General features: G+C 42.7%; 1 protein-coding gene across 2 annotated transcripts in view; it reads left to right on the top strand.

The window, feature by feature from the left end:
- Nucleotides 1-22,092, top strand: part of sod2 (superoxide dismutase 2, mitochondrial) — a 37,593-nt gene extending 15,501 nt beyond the window's left edge. The window contains exons 3-6 of one of the 2 annotated variants that reach the window (XR_009515203.1): nucleotides 5,221-5,337; nucleotides 9,187-9,366; nucleotides 11,677-11,877; nucleotides 13,654-22,092. Coding sequence is in view for 1 of the 2 variants with exons in the window: in XM_059986549.1 (XP_059842532.1) it covers nucleotides 5,221-5,337; nucleotides 9,187-9,366; nucleotides 11,677-11,822 (443 nt within the window). In the remaining variant the exon portion in view is untranslated. Of the gene's footprint in view, nucleotides 1-5,220; nucleotides 5,338-9,186; nucleotides 9,367-11,676; nucleotides 11,946-13,653 lie in introns of those variants that run through there. The other variant, XM_059986549.1, reaches the window with a different exon arrangement.
- Nucleotides 22,093-22,719: the final 627 nt, after the last annotated feature.

Here is a 22,719-nt window from a genome sequence, read left to right as displayed (position 1 = left end):
GGATTGCATTCAAGAGCAGGGAGGTTATGTTGCAGCTATACAGGGTACTGGTTAGGCCGCACCTGGAGTACTATGTGAAGTTCTGGTCTCCATACTGGAGGAAGGATATACTGGCTTTGGAGGCAGTGCAGAGGAGGTTCACCAGGTTGATTCCAGGGATGAAGAGGTCAACTTATGACGAGAGATTGAGTAGCCTGGGACTATACTCTCTGGAGTTCAGAAGAATGAGAGGGGATCTTATAGAAACTTACAAAATTTTGAAAGGGATAGATAAGATAGAAGTAGGAAAGTTGTTTCCATTGGTAGGTGAGACTAGAACTAGGGGGCATTGCCTCAAGATTCAGGGGAGAAGATTTAGGATGGAGATGAGGAGAAACGGTTTTTCCCAGAGAGTGGTGAATCTGTGGATTTCTCTGCCCAGGGAAGCAGTTGAGTCTTCCTCACTACAAGAAACAGTTAGATAGGCTTCTACATAGTAAGGGTTCTGGGGAAAAGGCAGGTAGATGAAGCTCAGTTTATGGACAGGTCAGCCATGATCTTATTGAATGGTGAGGCCAGATGGCCTACTCCTGCTCCTATTTATGTTCTGTGCTTAAACGTAGCTTCAATCTCTGCACAAAGTCTGGACAGGCTCTACTTGCTTTTTAAATCTGGCACTTAAATTCCACAAGCAGTTGTTTCCGCGATTTCACTATCTATGGAAAGTCCTGCAAAACTTCACTTTTCAGTAGTGTGGATTGCCCCGTTTTCCAACTTCCGTAATCAGATTTATGATGTGAAATTACTTTGTTGCAGTGCAAAGACAAAAAAAAATTCAATGAATTACAGAAACAAGTAAATAGTGATCGTAATGCCATTAGTTTTAGACGATTATGGAAAAGCATAGAATCTCATCCTCGGGTTGAAATTCTAAATTGTAGAAAGGCCAATTCTGAGGGTATTAGACAGGATCTGTCAAATATGGTTTGTCACGATAGTGCCAGTGTACATCAGTGACACTCTGCTGGCTCCAGGAATTTGTACCGGTTTCCCTCTTGATTATACTCCTTTTGAACTATGTTCGCTGCAGCCTGCACTTAAATGTCCTCTTAACAACAGACTACAAAATTAAATTGATGATCTTCAGATCTCATGTTAGAAGGTTAAATGCAGAGCAGTTAAATGTGACACCTTTAGGGGTCAGTGCCAAGGTCAAGGCCGTAAACATGGCAGGAGAGGCAAAATTCAAACCAGGCTGAAGCACAGAAGGATGAGGCCTCTCTGCCTACCATATTGTTAGTGAATGTACAGTCACTTGAAAATAAGATTGATGTCAGGGCAAGGCTGACTGTATCAAAGGTAGATGAGGCAGATCTCCGTTTTTTTGTTACATCGAGACTTGGTTAACAGCGAACTTTCCGGACATGCCAATCCGACCAAAAGGTTTTACAATTTTCAGAATGGATCAAAACTCGAATTCTGGTAAGGAAAGAGGTGGCGGCGTATGCTTTTTAGGCAATTCTTGGTGTTATGTCAACTTCTTGTTCCCCTGACTTAGAACAACTTACGATTTAATGTAGACCTCGATTTGCCTCGAGAGTTCTCATCCATGGTCCTGACCGCAGTTTACATGCCACCAGAAGTCCATTATAAGCAAGCAAAACTGCACAGTGCTGTCTGTAAACAAGAAATGGCCCATCCTGACGTACTTTAAATTATAGTCTGTGACTTTAACCAGGCCTGTTTGAAGAAAACCCTGCCCAATTATCACTAGCACACAATCTGTTGCACCAGAGATCCCATCACACTAGACCACTGCTACACCACAATAAGGAATGCCTACTGTTTGGCAAATTGGATCATTTGTCTGTACTCCTGCTACCTGTATCTTGTGCAATTAGATCCTGGATTTCCTCACTTGCAGACCCCAGTCAGTTCAGATTGGCAAAAACATCTCCTCCTCAATCTCCATCAGCACAGGAGCATCACATGGATGTGTACTTAGCCCTTTACACCCAAGTACAGCTCCAACACCATATACAGGTTTGCTGATGACACCACTGTTGTGGACTGTATCAAAGGTGGTGATGAATCAGCATACAGGAGGGAGACTGAAAATTTGGCAGAGTGGTATAATAGCAGCAACCTCTCACTCAATGTCAATAAGACCAAGGAACTGATTGTAGACTTCAGAAGAGGGAAAACATGTCCATGAGCCAGTAGTCGTTAGAGGATCAGTCACTTCAAATTCCTGGATGTCATTATCTCGGAGGGCCAATCCTGGACCCCCATAAATATATATTGCAATGAAACCATGACAGCACCTCTACTTCCTCAGGAGTCTGCAGAGATTCAGCATGTCATCGAAAACCTTAGCAAACTTCTATAGATGTGAGGTGGAAAGTGCACTGACTTGTTGTATTATGGCCTGGTATGGGAACACCAATATCTTTTGAGTGGAAAATCCTATAAAAAGTAGTGGATTCAGCCCAGTACATCATGGGTAAAACCCTCCCAACCATTGAGCACGTTTACATGAAACGTTGCCGTAGAAAAGCAGCATCCATCATCAAAGATCCTTACCACCTAGACCATGCTCTTTTCTCACTGCTGCCATCAGGTAGAAGGTACAAGAGCCTCGGGACTTGCACCACCAGGTTCAAGAACAGTTACTACCCCTCAGTCATCAGGCTCTTGAACAAAAGGGATAGCTACACATTTAGGGACTCTGTTATATTTGATGTTTATTATTTATTGCTATTTATTTATATCTGAATTTGCAGAGTTTGTTTACAGTTAACAGTTCCTCAAAGAATCTCAGGATTATATGTAACATGAATGTAATCTGATAATAAATTCCATTTTGAACTTTGAACATTTCTGGCAAACATGTACTTGATAAGTGGGACCCTTTTGAAAGTGAAATTTTGAGAATACAGAATTTCTATGTTCCTATCAGTATTAAAGGCAAGGATAACAGGTTTAGGGAACCTTGCTTTTTGAGAGATATTGAGACCGTAGTTGAGAAAAGGAGGAGGTCCTTAGCAGGTATGAACAAATGAGGTACTTGAGTATAACAAATGCAAGAGGACACTTAAGAACAAAATCAAGAGGGCTAAAAGAAGGGCTGCAGTTGGTTTGATAAGGTGAAAGAGAATCCCAAGGGATTCTGCAGATATTTTAAGAGCAAAAGGATAGCAAAGGCCAAAACTGGTCATCTGGATGCTGGTGACTAGTAATGGTCCACAAGGGTCAGTTTTTGGAACCAATTCATTTTATATTATGTTAGTGACTTGGATGATGGAATTGATGGCTTGTTGCAAAGTTTGAAGACAATATGAAGATAGGTGATGGGGCAGGTAGTTTTGAGGAAGTAGAGAGGCTACAAAAAGACTTAGGAGAATGGGCAAAGAAGTGGCAGATGGAATACAATATCAGGAAGTACAAACCCCTTTTCCAGAAAAGTTGGGATATTTTCCAAAATGCAATAAAAACAAAAATCTGTGATACGTTAATTCACTTGAACCTTTATTTAACTGACAAAAGTACAAAGAAATGATTTTCAGTAGTTTTACTGACCAAGTTAATTGTATTTTGTAAATATACACAAATTTAGAATTTGATGGCCTGCAACACACTCAACAAAAGTTGGGACAGAGTTAAAATAAGATTGAAAAGTGCACAGAATATTCAAGGAACACCGGTTTGGAAGACTCCACATTAAGCAGGCTAATTGGTAGCAGGTGAGGTATCATGACTGGGTATAAAAGTAGCGTCCATCAAAGGCTCAGTCTTTGCAAGCAAGGATGGGTCGTGGTTCACCCCTTTGTGGCAAAATTCATGAGAGAATTGTTAGTCAGTTCAAAAGGAACATTTCCCAATGCAAGATTGCAGAGAATTTAGGTCTTTCAACATCTACAGTACATAATATTGTGAAAAGATTCAGAGAATTCAGAGACATCTCAGTGCGTAAAGGGCAAGGTCGGAAACCACTGTTGAATGCGCATGATCTTCGAGCCCTCAGGCAGCACTGCCTAAGAAACCGTCATGCTACTGAGACAATTATAGCCACTTAGGCTCGGGAGTACTTCAGAAAACCATTGTCACTGGATGCAGTCTGTCACTGCATCCAGAAGTGCAACTTGAAACTGTATTGCGCAAGGAGGAAGCCATACATCAACTCTATGCAGAAACGCTGGCGAGTTCTCTGGGCCCGAGCTCATCTCAGATGGACCAAAAGACTCTGGAACCATGTGCTGTGGTCAGATGAGTCCATATTTCAGCTAGTTTTCGGAAAAAAACGGGCATCGAGTTCTCTGTGCCAAAGATGAAAACGACCATCCTGATTGTTATCAGCGAAAGGTGCAAAAGCCAGCATCTGTGATGGTATGGGGGTGCATCAGTGCCCACGGCATGGGTGAGTTTCATGTATGTGAAGGTACCATTGACTCTGAGGCATATATTAGGATTTTAGAAAGACGTATGTTGCCATCAAGGCAACGTCTCTTCCCGGGACGTCCATGCTTATTTCAGCAGGACAATGCCAGACCACATTCTGCACGGGCCACAACAGCGTGGCTTTGTAGACACAGAGTGCGTGTGCTTGACTGGCCTGCTGCCAGTCCAGATCTACCTCCTATTGAAAACGTATGGCGCATCATGAAGAGGAGAATCAGACAACAGAGACCACGGACTGTTGAGCAGCTGAAGTCTTATATCAAGCAAGAATGGACAAAATTTCCAATTGCAAATCTACTACAATTAGTTTCCTCAGTTCCAAAACGATTAAAAAAGTGTTATTAAATGGAAAGGTGATGTAACACAATGGTAAACATGCCTCTGTCCCAACTTTTGTTGAGTGTGTTGCAGCCATCAAATTCTAAATTTGTGTATATTTACAAAATACAATTAAGTTGGTCAGTAAAACTATTGAAAATCATTTCTTTGTACTTTTGTCAGTTAAATAAAGGTTCACGTGAATTAACATATCACAGATTTTTGTTCTTATTGCATCTTGGAAAATATTCCAACTTTTCTGGAAATGGGGTTTGTATATAGTCATGCACTTCGGTAGAAGAAATGAAAGCATTAACTTTTTTTGAATGGAGAGAAAATACAAAAAAACTGAGATGCAAAGGGACTAAGGAAATATATGCCAGTGCTCTAATTGAATACATTTTTACAAGTGAATAGTTGTTCATAAAATAAGTTGATCTAAATAACTTGTTTAATATATTTTAGGTGATGTCACAGCCCAGATTGCTTTACAACCTGCATTGCGATTTAATGGTGGCGGTCATATTAATCACTCTATCTTCTGGACTAATCTGTCTCCAAGTGGAGGAGGGGAACCTGCTGGTAGGTATGATTTGTGGAAATGTTATAAGCACTTTCACATAGCTTAACATAACTTAAAATGCTTGTGTTCAAATGGCTAAGCACATTCGGCTTTTAAAATGTGAAGTAATAAGTATATTGTTACTTATATTACAAATCCATTTATGGAGTATGTACTCTAGTAATACAGTTTTTCCCTTTGATACATTTAGTCTGAAACTACTGTAAATGACCTGGAACATTTTGGGCAAGAGAACCACTAATGTACCCAAGTTGATGATCTGTAAACCAAAGCTTTGTCCTGTGACTTAGTCGTGTTTTTGGTCACATTGATCTTTTGATGTTAAGAGCTGGGGATTGTTTTCTATACCTGATCCTAAATAAGAGTGTTGCATGTGTTTTGTGACACCACTAAAAGTTCGAGCTCAGTGCAGTCCTAGAAATGTGGGTCAAAGTGTCAGTTAATGCCTAAAACCACTTCCTTTTCAGCTTAAGGTAGAGTACGGAATTAATCCTCTTCCAGGCATTTATCTTTGCAGCTCTGCTAAGTGTTATCCTTGCGTTTACGCCATCTCCCTGTGTACCATTCAGGGCCCTAAACTGTCCTTTCAGGTGAGGCAGTCCTTCACATGGAATGCATTGCTATCACTTAATTGTACAGTGTCTACATCAGTGAAACCTGATGCCAATTGGGGAATGTTTTTTTTCAGAGCACTTTCACACCATCACTGTCACAGCCAGGATCTCCTGGTTGCTGGCAATTTTAATTCCATTTCCCATTCCCTCACTATGTGTCTCCTCACAGCTTCCTCTCCAGCCGAGTTGAGGCTAGATGCAGATTAAAGGAGCTTATTCTGTATTGGTAGTCCCAAATCTGTTGGCATGGACTTCAATTTCTCTAACTTCCAGTAGCCACTCCTCTCTGTTTTGATGTATATGTTACAAATAAAGCAAATCTTTTTTTCCCACATCACCCTTCCCCATCATTACACCTCCCTTTATTCCATGGTCCATTATCTTCTGCTCTCTTCTTTAGCCCTTTGTCACTTCTGGTTACCATCTGTCTGGTTCTTGCATCATTCCTACTCTCTCCCTCTTCCATCTGTCTGTCATCTCCCTCACCTGGATTCACCTATCACCTGCCAACTCTTGCTCCACCCCTCCTCCTACCTTTTACATGACCCTTTTTCTTTCCAGTCCTGATGAGGTGTCTCAAGGTGAAACATTGACTGTCCATTTCCCTCCATAGATCCTGCCTGTGTTGCTGTGTTCCTCTAGCATTTTGTGTGTTATTTCTATTGAGCTTATCCTAAGGCTTCCAGTTCATAATATAACCATAAGACATAGGAGCAGAATTAGGCTATTCGGCCCATCGAGTCTGCTCAGCCATTCCATCGTGGCTGATTTTTTTGTCCCTTTCAACCCCATTCTTCTGCCTTATTCCTGTAAACTTTGATGCCCTTACTGATGAAGAACCTTTCTAACTCCACTTTATCTTTATTTATTTGTTGAGCTATAGCGTGGATTAGGCCCTTACAGCCCTTTGAGCCACGCCACCCAACAATCCCCCAATTTAATCCTGCGGAATCACGGGACCTACTAACTGTTATGTGTTTGGCCTGTGGGAGGAAACCGGAACATCCAGAGGAAGCCCATGCTGTCACGGGGAGAATGTAGAAGCTTCTCGCAGGCGGTGGTGGGAATTGAACCCAGGTTGCCTGTACTGTAAAGCATCGTACTAAGCACTATGCTACCATGCAGCCCAATGACTTTGCCTCTACAGACTCACCACCCTCTGGCTAAAGAAATTCCTCAACTCTGTTCTAAAGGGATGTCCTATTCTGAGGCTGTGCCCTCTGGTCCTAGACTCCCCTCACTACAGGAAACATCCTCTCCACATCCACTCTATCTAGCCCTTTCAATATTTGATAGGTTTCAGTGAGATCCCTCTCATTTGTCTAAACTCCAGCATGTACAGGCCCTCAAATGCTCCTCATCCATTAAACTTTTCACTCTTGGAATCATTCCTAAGAGCCTCTTCTGGACCCTCTCCAATGCCAGCACATTCCTTGTTAAATAAGGGGTCCAGAACTGTGCACAATACTCCAAGTGAGGCCTGACCAGTGCCTTATAAAGCCTCAGCATTATACCCTTGCTTTTATGTTCTAGTCCTCTTGAAATGAACGCTAACATTGCATTTGCCTACTTTACCACCAACTCAACCTGCAAGGGATCCTACATGAGGACTCTCAAGTCCCTTAGTCCCTCCTATTTCTGGCTTCTCTCCCCATTTTGAAAACGGTCTATGCCTTTACTCCTTCTACCAAAATGCATGACCATATACTTCCCTGAAATCTGAAATCCTGTGTTTGCTGTCCTACATACTCAACCATTACCCAAAGATCAATCCCAATTTTGAAAAGGGTTCTTGTAGCTTTTGCTGTTGAAATGAACTTTCCTGTTTACACACATAATCCACCTAAAAGAAGGCACATGTTGATTACTTGAAATTCAAAACTGCAGGCAGTGAAATGTAATTTGTTATGCATTGCGATGAATTAGCAAGGGATAATCACCCATCATGATCGCATCTGTATTTGAAAGTCAGCAATTTTCTTGATGCCAACTTTGCCTCTCATCTTTTCGGCTGTAGTGTTAGGCACAATTTGCTTATTAGAGCAAAGAATTCATGATGCAACTGTAGAAACTTCAGTTGGATTGCTCTTGGAATATTGTGTGCTGTTTTGGCTGCCCCATGATAGGAAGGGTGTGGAGACAGTAGAAAGGGTGCAAAGTTCAAAGCAGAATTTATATCAGAGTACATACATATCATCACATACAACTTTGAGATTCTTTTTCCTGTGGGCAGACTTCACAAATCTGTAGAGCAGATCAATGAACAACAAACTGTGCCAATGCAAGTATAAATAAATAGCAATAAGTGAAATAATAAAGTAACAAGATCAAGAGCCCTTAAAGTGAGACAATAGGTTGAGGGAACACCAGAAATAGAATGAGTGTAGTTATCCCCTTTTTGTTGAAGAGCCTGATGGTTGAGGGGTAGTAACTGTTCTTGAACCTATTGGTGTGAGTCCTGGGGCTCCTGTACCTTCTATTTGATGGCAACAGTGAGAAAAGAGCATGGTCTGGGTGGTGAGGATCTGTGGATGCTGCTTTTCTGAGGAGGTTAACTGGGGTGCTGTCTGGATTTGAGCTATTGGCAAAGTTGGACAAACTTGGGTTGTTCCCTAGGGAGCTTGAAGGCCAAGGGAAGGTCTGATAGAGGTTTATAAGATTATGACAGACAGACGGAGACGGTGGTCAGAATGTTTTCCCCAGAGTTTTAATGTCCAACTTCAGCAGATATGCTTTTAAGGTTGGGGCTAAATATTTTTATTCAGAGTAGGTAGGTGTCTGGAATGGATTTTCAGATACAGTGGAATCAGGCATTTTGTGGAGTTCAAGAGACTTTTAGATAGACATGCATATATGGAGGGATATGGATAATACAGAAGAAGATGGCATTTAGTATAAATTGGCATTAAGATTGGCACTTTGTGGGCCAAATGGCCTATTGAGTTCTGTTCTGTTCTAGGTTTATCAAAATTAATTATGCTGATTATATCACTTATGTACATTTTGCATTTTGAAGCTGCAGTTGTGCCCTCTTTCTTTAAGGTTGGGTTCATTGGGAAGAAATGGTGAAAACTACTGGTGATGTTAATCAAATACGAAGCATTGTTATTCAGTCTTCTAAAGTTCTTCCAAGACATTTGAAATACTAATGTTCCTTAATGTGGCCTTGTAAATTCTTTTGTGAGAAACAACGTTGGTGTTAGTGGTTCTTAACTCCAGAATCTTATTATACAGGACAGCTAATGGAAATCATCAAACGAGACTTTGGCTCCTTTGAGAAATTTAAGGAGATGATGTCCACACTTTCAGTGGGGGTTCAGGGCTCAGGATGGGGATGGCTGGGATACAACAAGAATTCGGGAAGGTTACAGCTTGCAGCTTGTCCCAATCAAGACCCACTGCAAGGAACAACAGGTTAGTCAAAGCATATCGCAAATATATGATGTGAAATGTATTGTTTTGTGCAGCAGTATGGGGATGAAACTGTTTCTACATCATTGAGAGTGGGTCTTCAGGCTCCTGGACCACCTCCCTGATTACAGTAATGAGAAGAGGGCATGTCTTGGATGATGAGGGTCCATAATGATGAACTCTGCCTTCTTGAGGCACCACCTCTTGAGGATGTTCCTGATGGTGGGGAGAGTTGTGCCTGGGATAGCGCCAGCTGAGTCCATAACCCCCTGCAGCCTCTAGCAATTTTGTACATTGAAGACTCCATACCAGTCATTATGCTGTCCACTGTACATATATAGAAACTTATTCAGAAATTCATTTTTGTCTCTATTTTAAAGAGATATCTTCGTATTCTAAGGCTGTCTCTGGTCTTAGACTCCCCCACTATAGAAAACATTCTCTCCATGTCCACTGTATCTGGGCCTTTCAATATTTGATAGATGTCGCTGACTCCTGCAGAACACCACTAGTTATTCCCAGTCTTTGTCTCCTGCCAGTCAGCCGGTCTTTTATCCATGTTAGTACCTTTCCTGTAATACCATGTTCCGTAGTCTCATGTTTGGCACCTTGTCAAAGCCTTTCTGAAAATTCAAGTAAACAACATCCACTGACTTCCCTTTATCAACCTTGCCTGTTATTTCCTCAAAGAATTACAACATATTTCAACGGCAATATTTTCCCTTTAGAACACGTTGCTGATGGACTCCAACATCTTCCCAACACTGAAGTCAAACTAACTGGCCTGTAGTTTCCTGTCTTTTGCTTCCCTCCTTTCTTGAAGAGTGAAGTGACATTTGCAATTTTCCAGTCCTCCAGAACCATTCCAAAACCTAATGATTCTTGAAAGAGCACTAGTAATGCCTCTACAATCTCTTCAGCAACCTCCTTCAGAACCCTGGACCATCTGAAATAGGTGACTTCAACATTTCAGCTTCCCAAGCACTTTTTCCTTCATAGTAGCAACTGCACTCACTTCTGCCCCCCCAAACCTTCTCAAATTTCTGGCATTCTGCTGCTGACTTCCACAGGAAAGACTGATGCAAAATGCATACTTGTTGAGTTCGTGTGCCATTTCTTTGCCAGCCCAACCCCCATTACAACCTCTGCAGTGTCGTTTTCCAGTGGTCTGATACCCAAAGAGACCCAAACCGTGATTACAATCAAGATATCAACTTTACACCTCTATGGTCTTGCTCTCCTCCATCTGTTTATTTAATATCAATGAAAACTCGATTAGTAACTCTTCCGCTTTGGTTGGTTCCAAGCATAAACTCCTTCCTTTGACCTTCAAAGGTCCTACCTTCTCCCTGGCTAGACTCTATGAAACATATCTAGTCAATGTTTTTTTCATCAGAACTCTTCACAGATATTGCCTGGCCTGCTGAGTGTTTGCAGTGTTATAGGTTAGTCATTGCTTATCTATTTTTCATTATTACTTGCCCCTGCACAGTTTAAATTGGGAATGCCTAAAATAATTGTCCAAGGCTTTATTTGCCGTACCGCAATTCACTGATTTTCTGCTTGTTTGAAATGCCTGAGTAAATTCTGATTTTCTCTATTGCAGAACACTGAGTATGACAGAGGAAAGACTGTATTAATTATGTAAATCATAGTAGGTAGGGGCAACACATAATAGGTAGGAAGGCAGAAGAAAGTGATTTAAAGGAAAAATGTAAACCTGGCATTAAGGCAGTGGGTGCCAGGGCCTGCAAGGGAGGGGAGGATGGGGTGAGAGGAAAGTGAGGGGGGTGTGTGCACATGCCCATGTGCACATTCCCACACAAATGGGGGACGGAGGGCATGTGGAGAAGACTGAGAGAGAGGGAAGAGGAGCCTGCGGAACAAGGGGAGGAGAGATAGTTGGAAGCAAGATGAAAAAGGCACATTTGTAGGAAAGGGAGGTGAGATGCCTTGCATGATTTTAAGGAGAAGTCTGCATGTCAGAGGGATTGGACAAAGGTGAAAGGAAGGGCATGCTAACGTGAGGGGAAAGGGGAATGCTGTATAGGAAAGAGGTAGGTAACAGGTTGGAGGGAAGTTGGTGAAGATACAGAGCTGCTCGTTGGGGGTAGTGCAGTTAGGAACACTAGATGTTTGTGGGGTATGACAGCACAGGCTGGGTTAGGGGGTAGCTTGAGGGGTTGATGGAGAAGTAAGAACAGGGAAAAAAGACCACTGGGCTCAGTTTACCATCTAATTAACTAAATCCCTGCATTAAAAAATTAAAAGTGTAGCATGAGGGAAAGGAATTGACTCATGTTTGTGTTTCAGGTCTATGCCCTCTGCTTGGAATAGATGTGTGGGAGCATGCGTACTATCTGCAGTACAAGAATGTCAGGGGTGACTATCTAAAAGCTATCTGGAATGTTATCAACTGGGAAAATGTTGGAGAGAGACTCAAAGCTGCCATGAAATGAATGGTCCTTGTGGGAGTGGAAGCAGCGAGGAGTCCTGCCATTGCTTTGTTGGAAGGTTGTTACTAAACTCAGTTTGCACTGTTCAAGATAATGTTTAAATCATTAAAATATTTAAAAAATTCATTGTGTGCTTTAAAGTAAACGACTGTATTAAAGTAAAAAATTGTCTGCACATATGATTAACATTCACTTACAATGGTTAAGTCTGTAAAGTTCATCAAGGTGTGTAAAGTTGGCTGTTTCACTGACAGAGGATCGAGCTATTGTGTAGTGGGCATTGTGGGGCCCAGAATCAATATTTGCTTCCCTTACTGCAGTCAGTCAATCCCATTCGTCTGCTGTCTCTGAAAACTGAAGAATTATTTTCCTGCCCTGCCTAGATCATTCTGTTTGGAAAGTCCGGGTCCAGATAATGTTTTGAATCTGGAATGTGATGTAAAGCAAATGAGAAAATCTGCAAATGCTGAAAATCTAGTAACACAGAATGCTGGAGGAACTCAGAGGTCAGGCAGTATCTATGGAAAAGAGTAGAGTCGATGTTTTGGGCCAAGACCCTTCAGCAGGATTGGAAAATTAAGATGAGGAGTCAGGGTAAGAAAGTGGGGGAAGGGGAGGAAGAAACACAGGGTGATAGGTGACACCTGGAGAGGGGAGGAATGAAGGAAAGAGCTGGGAATGTGATTGGTGAAAGAGATACAGAGCTGGAGAAGGGGGAAATCTCTCAAACTTCTAGTAATGTCCCCGCTTCATCATTCCCCATTCCCAATTCCTCCTCTCATCTCCCTTACCTGCCTATCACCTCCCTCTGGTGCTCCTCCCCCTTTTTCTTTCTTCTGTGGCCTTTTGTCCTTCTCCCACCCTGTATCTCTTTCATCAATCAACTTCCCAGCTCTTTACTTCACCCCTCCAGGTTTCACTTATCACCTTGAGGTTCTTCCGCCCCCCCACTTTCTTACTGACTCAGCTTCTTCTCCCATCTGGCTGAAGGTTCTTAGCCCAAAACATCAACTGTACTCTTTTCCATAGATAGTACCTGACTTGCTGAATTCCTCCAGCATTTTGCGAGATGTAAAACAACTCCCCTTTAGTAACAGCTTCCCATGTCACTTTACCCATCACTTTGAATCTCTGGCCCCTTTTCCACAGATACTTGTTAGCGAGTTTCCAGTCATTTCCAATTACACTGTTGGATGCTTTGAGGTGTTGCATCTAAGCCTCTTCGTCAGAACTATAAAAGAGAAAAAAACAAATAGTTTTTTTCAATTGCAGAGAGGACTAGGGATGGATAGGAAGGATAATGGGAATATTTTTGATAGGGGATGAGACCAAATGGGTAATGTGACAAGTAGAGAGTGACTGTGCTTCATTATGTTATGAGTTGTGAATAGTCTGGCTGTACTAACAGTCAGGTTACCTTAACAAAAACCGAGGCTAAATCATAAATGGATAATGGGTAAAGATGGCTTGTTCAGATACAGAATAAAAAGAAGATATTATTAAAGTTGAGGAATTCAGTATCAACTTTAATCTGTCCAAATAGAAGATGAGGTGTTCCTTGAGCTTGCATTGGGCCGTGCTGTAAGTGCAGGAGGCCACAGATTGGTAAGACTGATGGAGGATTAAAGGAGGCAGCTATGTGCACGTGCTCCACAAGGTGATCCCCAAACTGATGTTTCTCCCCACTGTAGAGCTGCAAACACCTAATGCTATTCCCTTGATCAGAAGTGTAAATGAAAAGCTGGTTCACCTGGAACATGCGTTTAGATCTTTGGATGCTGGAAAGGGAAGAGTCCTGATGCTTGAAATGCTGACTGTTCATTCATTTCCATAGGTGATGCCTGATCTGAGTTTCTCCAACATCCAACATTTTGTGTGTGTTACTGAGGTGAAAGGACAGATGTTTCACCTCCTGCGTTACAATTTCACACACTACACTGCAACTAGAGAACATAATGTTCACAGGATACTGGGACTCGGTTAACTCATCTGGTCACCCATGATGGCACCGCTTTGTGGACAGCTCACTAAGCTTCTCGGTATACTTCTGCAGACCTATTATCACTGCAATCTGCAGCCTGTACTTCCTCTTTAAGGGATGTACTTTTGAACCGTCTAAATGAGCTAGCAATTTCATGATCTCCTGAAGGATTCGGTGAACTTGACTCTAAGGAATGCAGGTATGGCCCCTGAAGCAAATGAAGGGTTGACCATTGGTGGGCTGGACTTCCAGACAGACTGTACAATTAGGGTGTGAAACTGCCTATCCCCAGCATCCTGTTACCTGTTGTAAGTCACTGGTGAACAAGACAGAGGAGCAAACGGCAAAATCGCTGTATCAGAGGGAAATGAGCGATTGCTGCTTTCTCTGTTTCACGAAGACATGGCTCACACTGAACATGCTGGATGTGGCTATCCAGCCCTAGGGATTCTTGTTCCATCAGATGGTCCGATCTGCTGATTTGAAGAAGGCAAGGGGTTGGGAAAATGCTGGAGGAACTCAGCAGGACAGGTAACATCTATGGAAATGACTGAACAGTCGATGTTTTGGGTGGAGTCCCTTCTTCAGGGCTGCAGTGGGCTGTGTTTCATGATAAACTCACTATGATACTTAGATAGGGTGGTCTTGTCACACTGTTGTTGTCCTGACCTGGAACATCTAATGATTAAGTGCCAACTGTTCTATTTACCAAGAGAGTTCTCTTCTGTAATCCTGACCACAGTTTACTTATTGCCAAAGGCAGGTGTCAAGCAAACACTCAATGTAATGAACTGTCGCAATTAAGAAACACGAACCAGCCTACTCTGATGTCTTTTACATCTTACTGGTGTCTTCAATCTGGCTAGCTTGATGAAATCTTTGCCCAATTATCATCAACATATCAGCTGCAGCACCAGGGGTCCAACACACTCAAACATTGCTATCATAAGGAATGCCTATCATTCCTTCCTTAACCGCTGTAGTGTTCTCGCACAGGTGTAAAAGAACTCTGAGCTAAACACCAAGCATAAACCAGTCAATGAGGCGGTCCCAGTAAGATTAACCATTTACTGTTCACTCTTTCACATTAACGTATGGTGAAAACTGTTGATAAAACAATACAAAATATATACAGTATTTGTTTCCTAATTGACATCACATTTACATCATAAATACTTGCAAAAGTAAAACTACAACAACTATATTACATTAAAGTGCAACATACAGTCAGAATCTACCTATGCCATAGACTGGCTTTAAATACACTTCACACAAACTATCCGCAACTCGTTAAATAACAAAAACATAAACTTTATCAACCGTTGTTACTTTTAACAGAATCAGCGTTAACATTTTTAATTCAACATATCGATCATCTCATGAACTTACGTCGTTGCTTCACTAATGCTTCTAGTGCATAGAAAGAAAACTTCTCGCGCTGATCCTGCACACACAAGCCCCCTCCTTCCCGTTTCTCCAAACCGGTATTTACCCACGACGTGGCGAAACCGGGTGTGATGTCATCGCATGCAGCGATATATCACAGACAACGAATTTACTTTAAATAATCCTAACTTTAACTAGAAAACGATAAGAAACGAATTAGTAAAGAGAAACTATAATAAACTAAACAAATGCCGTAAAGGCAACACACTCCCCGCCTGACCTTCGTAGGGTCACAATGAACATAATACAAAACTTCAGTCTCTAGATCAGTCCTTAGGTAGAAGTAGAATGACTTCTGCAACTGGCCTTTGGTAAGTTTTCACATCACCTTGGTCAGAAGTTTTTAGCTCAACCTTCCTGACATGTCCATCCCTACGAGGGAATGTGGCAGTGATTCTGGCCATTGGCCAGCTGTTGCAGGCGATTTGCTTGTCCCTGAGCAGGACTAAATCTCCAACTTGAAGATTCCTGCAGGGTTCTGTCCACTTCTGTCTGTGTTGCAACAAAGGTAGATATTCATGTCTCCAACGAGACCAGAACCGACTTGCCAGAGCCTGGACCTGTCTCCATTGCTTTGTGTACAAATCTTTATCAGAGAAGTCCCCAGGTGGAGGGGGGGGCTCCTGCCTTCTGCGTAAGGAGCATTGATGGCAAGAGTATGAAGGGGTTTTCCGGGTCAGAAGACACGGGTAGGAGTGGTCGTGCATTTATAATGGCTGTGACCTCTGCCATTAGTGTGCACAGTACCTCGTGGGTCAATCGGGTGCGTTGCTGCAGAAACATTGAATCAAGAATTCTTCTGGCGATACCGATCATCTGCTCCCATGTGCCTCCCATGTGAGAGGCGTGTGGAGTGTTAAACTCCCAGTTGCATCCCAGCTGACTGAGGTACTTTTGCACCGTTTTGTCCATCCCCAGCTCCTTGGACGCTCCAACAAAGTTTGTACTGCAATCAGACCTTAACTGTTTTGCAGGGCCTCTTAGTGCAAAGAAGCGCCTGAGAGCGTTAATGCAGCTGGATGTATCCAAAGATTCAATGACCTCAGTGTGTACCGCTCTTGAACTCATGCAGCTAAACATGATGGCCCACCGCTTGCTCTCTGCTTGTCCTCCTCTGGTGTGTCTCGTAGTGATAGTCCAGGGACCAAATACATCGAGCCCCACTTATGTAAAAGGAGGGCAGGCTTCAAGGCATTCTGGTGGGAGGTCCGCCATACGTTGAGCTTCCAGCTTCCCTCGCAGTTTCCTGCAGGTCACACATTTACGAAGTACTGAATTGATCAGTGTTTTACCTCCCAAGATCCACAGTCCCGCTGCCCTTATTGTTCCTTCCGTCAGGTGACGGCCCTGATGCTTTACCTGTTCATGGTGATGGCGAGTGAGCAGTAAGGACACATGGCTGTCTTTGTGCAGGATTACTGGACTCTTTTCTGCAGCTGGAAGTTGGGAGTGTATTAACCGGCCTCCAATGCAGATGATACAGTTCTTCAGGATCGGGTTGAATTTCCTCAAAGGGCTGTCCTTTGGTATTGGTTTATTAGCTTGGAGAGCTGAAAACTCCCTGCAAAAGCTGCTCTTTGAGTTGCTTTAAAGATGATGTCCTTTGCCTGGGCCAATTCATCCGCAGTTACATTTGCACCATAAGAAACGGAGGAAATTGCGATGGTCCTCCTGTACTAAGAAGCAATGGAACATCTGCTGGATGTCCGCTAAGATTGCGACCTTCTCCTTCCGGAAGCGCAGCAGGACCCTGAGAAGGGTATTGTTAAGGTTGGGGCCTGTAAGGAGCACGTCATTAAGGGAGATACTAATGCACTGAGCACTGGAGTCAAAGACAACCCTGATCTGATTGGGCTTTTGTGGGTGGTAAACCCCTTACGTTGGGAGGTACCAGCACTCCTCACCTTCCCTCAGTGGCAGTGCTACTTCAGCATGTCCATTAGCGAAGATCTTCTCCATAAATGCTACGTATTGTTGCTGCATCTCAGGTTTCCTTTTCAGGGTTTTTTGCAAGGACGTGAACCGCTTGACTGCCTGCTCTTTGTTGTTTGGCAAATGCTGGTGTGGTTCTCTGAAAGGTAGTGGGGCGACCCAATTATTTGCTTCATCTCTGAAGACCTTGGTGTCCATTATTTTTAAGAAAATGGCGTCTTGTGCTGATGGAGCAAGTTTATTATGCTCAGTTTGAGCGAAAACTGACTGACCCAGCGTCTTGTCGGTGACTTTACATTTGTTAAAGCCTTGTCGTGCTTCCTTGATACACATGAAACTTGTGCAGGGTTGAAAAATTGAATGGCGGCCACTCTCTAGCACATTGGTCTTGAGTGTGTTAACTGTCGGTTTGTGTACATTGCCAGGACACACCTCTCCTATCACCACCCAGCCCAGATCCAGGCATTGGGCAAAGGGGGCGTTGTGTGGTCCATTGACCTGCTGCCTTACCTTGTGCACCTGGAGAACATCTCTTCCTAATAGCAGGAGTATTTCTGCTTTTGGATCCAGTTCTGGGATGTGCTTGGCAATGTGGTGGAGATGTGGCTGGTGTAGCACCGCACTTAGCGTCGGGATCTCAGTGCGGTTATTCAAAATTTCATTGCACTCTAAGAGTGGAGGGAGACAGATAATAACTTTATCATCCAGGGACTTGAGCTGGAAGCCTCCTGCCTTCCTTCCATAAGTTTCCACGCTGCCTGAGCAAGTTCTAAGGTAGTATGGGAACTGATTACTCTCAATGTTGAACAAGTCACAGAACTCTGGTCCAGAATTCTGATCGTCCAGAATTACGTAGGCTTGTGGCCTTGTCTTTGGCTCCCTTAGGGTACACCTTAGTGAGACAGATCTTTGAACAAGAACGGCTTGACTGAGCTTGACCGCAAACTTCTGTGCAGCTCGAGCTGACAACGGTTGTCCTGGAGTGAGCCTCTCCCTCCCCGCCGTCCTGTTGTGGGGGTAAAGGAGCTTTGTCGGTTTGCAGTAATGGGCCGGGATACTTGGCCCCATCGTGATTAGTGCTATTACATTCCGGGCACTTCACAGAGATCATACACTCTCTAGCAAGGTGAGAGGTCGAGGAACAGCATTTAAAACATTTTTTTCTCCTTGAGAAGGGCCATCCTCTCTTCAAGGGGTTTTTTCCTAAACGTTCTGCATTTTTTGAGGGGGTGGGGTTTGTTATGCAATGGACAATTCTTGCTAGGGTCATTGTTAGTTGTAAAGACTTCAGTTTTACACACTGAGACAGGTTTATTAATGTTGAAATTATTCGAAGTGGATTTGACTGGCTTGGTGTGAATTGTACTGTTACCTGGACTCATGAAGCTAGGGTCGTTTCGCTTCTTCGCCTCCTTGCACACAAACCTAGTGAAATACTCAAAGGGAGGAAATCGACTATCGTTCTCTTCCTTGTACTCTGAGCCAACAGACACCCACCTTTCCTGCAGCCCAAATGGAAGTTTGTCCACGATTGATCTAATCCCGTATGGAGTATCTCGGTATGATAGACCAGTTGAGTAGCCATCTTCTTTGGTGCCTTGAATCTCCATAAGTAAATCTCCGAGCTCTCTTAACCTAGTGTGGTCCTTGGCTGACGCCTTAGGAAAATTTTCCAGATGTCCGAATAGTGCCGTTTCAATAATTTCAGGGGCCGCATAGCACTCCCGAACTCTCTCCCATGCTTTGCGTAAGGCTAGCTTGGGGTAGTTGATGTACACTGAACGTATGCGTCTCACCTGTTCGCATGATTCTTTTCCCAGCCATTTCATCATACGATACAACTCTTGGGTTGCTCCGAGCTGGACTCCATGGATAGCATTGGCAAATGTGGAGTACCATGCACGGTAATTTTCAGGTTTATTGTCGAACTGGTATAGTCCTGAAGTGACGAGATCTCGTCGTGCTAAATACTGTGCCATGGGTTCAACTGCAAGAGGCATGCTGGCTGGGGGAATATGTCGGCGGGTATATGACTGAGGGTGTACACTTGTTATGGAATTTGCTGTTCTGAATTCAGCCTTTGCCTCTCTTCTCACCAAATCTGGTAAGTTTGGTGTTGAGAAGTATCTGTTATCAGCCCTTTCATTCTTGAATTCATCGCAGAGTTGCAAGGGTAAATTGTCTTCCTCGGATGGATGTGATGCAATTGGGCCTCTCTGAGACTCCTCGTGAGGTGGGATGTTAGCATATAAGTATGGAGAGGAAGAACGAATCTTCAAGTCCATTTGAGATCGGACATAGTCGCTTGTGCGTTCCAATCTGGTCTTTTCTGAAGTAGATTTTACGTCAACTAGATCATGCATTTCTTCAGCATTTTCTATTATCTCTGCTTCCACCCTGGCAGCTTCTGCTTCTCGGTGTAGCGTCAGCACTTCTAACTCTGACTCTATCCTTACCTTTTCCAACTGGTTTTCGGCTTCTCTGGCAGCCACTTCCTTCTGGTTTTCAGCTTCTCTGGCAGCCGCTTCCTTTCTCAATTTTGCTTCTTGTTCGGTGTACAACGCTCGCACCTTGGCGGCTTCTGCCTTAGCTCTTGCACGGGCGGCCTTACTTGTTGATGCCCTACTGCCCCTGTCGCTGGATGGCAACGACTTGATGTTGGATCGAGTTGTCATTGCAGCACTTGAAACACCCGATAGTGCCGCCTTTTCACTGTAGTGTTCTCGATCAGGTGTAAAAGAACTCTGAACTAAACACCAAGCATAAACCAGTCATTGAGGCGGTCCCAGTAAGATTAACCATTTACTGTTCACTCGTCCACATTAACGTATGGTGAAAACTGTTGATAAAACAATACAAAATATATACAGTATTTGTTTCCTTCTTGACATCACATTTACATCATAAATACTTGCAAAAGTAAAACTACAACAACTATATTACATTAAAGTGCAACATACAGTCAGAATCTACCTATGCCATCGACTGGCTTTAAATACACTTCAACACAAACTATCTGCAACTCGTTAAATAACAAAAACATAAACTTTATCAACCGTCATTACTTTTAACAGACTCAGCATTAACATTTTTAATTCAACGTATCGATTATCTCATGAACTTATGGCGTTGCTTCTCTAATGTTTCTAGTGCGTAGAAAGAAAACTTTTCTCGTGCTGATCCTGCACATGTGAGCCCCCTCCTTCCCGTTTCTCCAAACCGGTATTTTCCCACAAGACGCGGCGAAACCGGATGTGACGTCATCACATGCCACGATATATCACAGACAACAAATTTACTTTAAACAATCTTAACTTTAACTAGAAAATGATAACAAATGAATTACTAAAGCAAAAATATAATAACCTAAACAAATGCCATAAAGGCAACACAACCACATTTTGGAAGATCTGGCTGCCCCCCTCCCACCTGTATACATGTTAGGGAACTGGAGCTGCAGCTCGATGACCTTCGTCTGGCCAGGGAGAGTGAGGAGGTGATAGAGAGGAGCTATAGGTAGGTAGTCACCCCGGGACCCCAGGAGACAGAGAAGTGGGTAACAGTTAAGTGACTAGTGGTGTGCTGCGGAGTCCAGTGTTGCTTGTCATCTATATCAATGATCTGGATGAATAACTGCGACTTTGCAGATGAAACCGAGAGGGTGTGTGGTGAACAGTGAGAAAGACCACCATGGCTTGCAGCAGGAAAAATGGGCTGAAAGATGGCAGATGGAACTTAACGCAGACAAGTGCAAGGTTCTGCACTTTGGGAGGACAAATTCAGTAATTACACAGTGAGTTGTAGGACATTGATAAGTGCGATAGAACAAAGGAATCTGGGAATGCAAGTCCATAATTCCTTGAAAGTGCTGTCACAGGTAGATATGGTTGTAAAGAGAGCTTTTGGCACATCAGCCTTCATAAATCTGGAGTTGCGATGTTATGTTGAAGTTGTATAAGATGTTGGTGAGGTCTAATTTGGAGTATTGTGTAAAGTTCTGGTCACCTAGATCTACAGGAAAGACATGAATAAGATGCAAAGAGTGCAGATAAAATTTACAAGGATGTTGTCAAAGTTGAGGACCTGAGTTATAGGGAAAGGTTGAAAATGCTAGGACTTCATTGTGTAGGAGAATGAGGGGAGATGAGATTGAAGTGTCAAAGATTATGAAGGGTACAGACAAGGTTAATGCAAGTAGGATTGGGTGAGAATGGAAAATGCAGGTCATAGGTTAAGCTGAGAGGTGAACTGCTTAAGGGGAACATGAGGGGCAAGGTTTTTACGCAGAGGGTGGTGAGAGTGTGGACCGAGTTGCCTGTGGAAGTAGTGGATGTGAGTTTGATTTCAGCACTAATGAGAAATTTGGTTAAGTGCATGAATGGGAGGAATATGGTTTTCATGCACTGCGTGCATTTTGACGTGGGAACACCTTCTAATAAAATATCCAGCAACAAGTTTGGAATGTTTCCTCTCCCTCATTGTTCAGAGTCCTTGAAACCTGTGTACCACTCCCTTACATTGATCCAAGTGCATTGTAAAGTTCCCAGATTGGATAAGACAGCAAACAATTGTCATTTCCTATTTTATGTGTTGCAAAGTGCTGCATTGTTTGGCAAGATCTATGTGATTGTACAACTTATGCTTGAGAAGATAGAGCCAAATGCATTGCCAAATCTCTGGATAAGCGAAATCAGTGTCTCAGAGAAAGCAACCTTATGGTATGCAGTTTCTGGTGCTGAAGTGTTTGATATATTATTTCATAATAATATATTTCATTAATTTATTTCATTGTATAAATTAAGCTTGAGAATTCAGAGCCAAATGTATCATAACATTTACGGAAGAGTTATGGAAGAAAGAGTACACAATTGCCACTATCCATAATAAAACCATGTTGTAACTTGTTGCAAACAACTTTATTTTAAGTGTTTCATGGTGCTGCAGTGCCTGGCAGGATTTGTTTAATTGTACAACTTATGCTAGAGAGCCAAATGCATTGCAAAATTTCTCAAACAGTTTTCAGAACAAGCAACACATAGTTGCCACTTTCTACAGTATTGCTGTTTAGTAACTTGTTGCAAACAAGTTTATTGTTTGTAGTTCCCGGTGCTGAACTGTTTGACAGCATTTGTTAAATTGCACAAATTCAAGTTGATTTTCATCCAGCTGTAATAATGTATCCAGCTAAACATAGCAACATTTCTCAGGGACCAAGGTGAAAAATACAGCATATGTATCACATACAGCAGATAAAATCATGGTAAATGGTAGGGCATTGAGGAATGCAGTAGAACAGAGTGATCTAGGTGTAATAGTGCATAGTTCCCTGAAGGTGGAATCTCATGTGGATAGGGTGGTGAAGAAAGCTTTTGGTATGCTGGCCTTTATAAATCAGAGCATTGAGTATAGGAGTTGAGATGTAATATTAAAATTGTACAAGGCATTGGTGAGGCCAAATTTGGAGTATTGTGTATAGTACTGGTCACCGAATTATAGGAAGGATGTCAACAAAATTGCGAGACTACAGAGGAGATTTACTAG

Source organism: Hypanus sabinus, chromosome 12 (assembly GCF_030144855.1).
Source record: "Hypanus sabinus isolate sHypSab1 chromosome 12, sHypSab1.hap1, whole genome shotgun sequence".
Taxonomy (NCBI): domain Eukaryota; kingdom Metazoa; phylum Chordata; class Chondrichthyes; order Myliobatiformes; family Dasyatidae; genus Hypanus; species Hypanus sabinus.
This window is presented reverse-complemented; position numbering and strand designations above follow the sequence as displayed.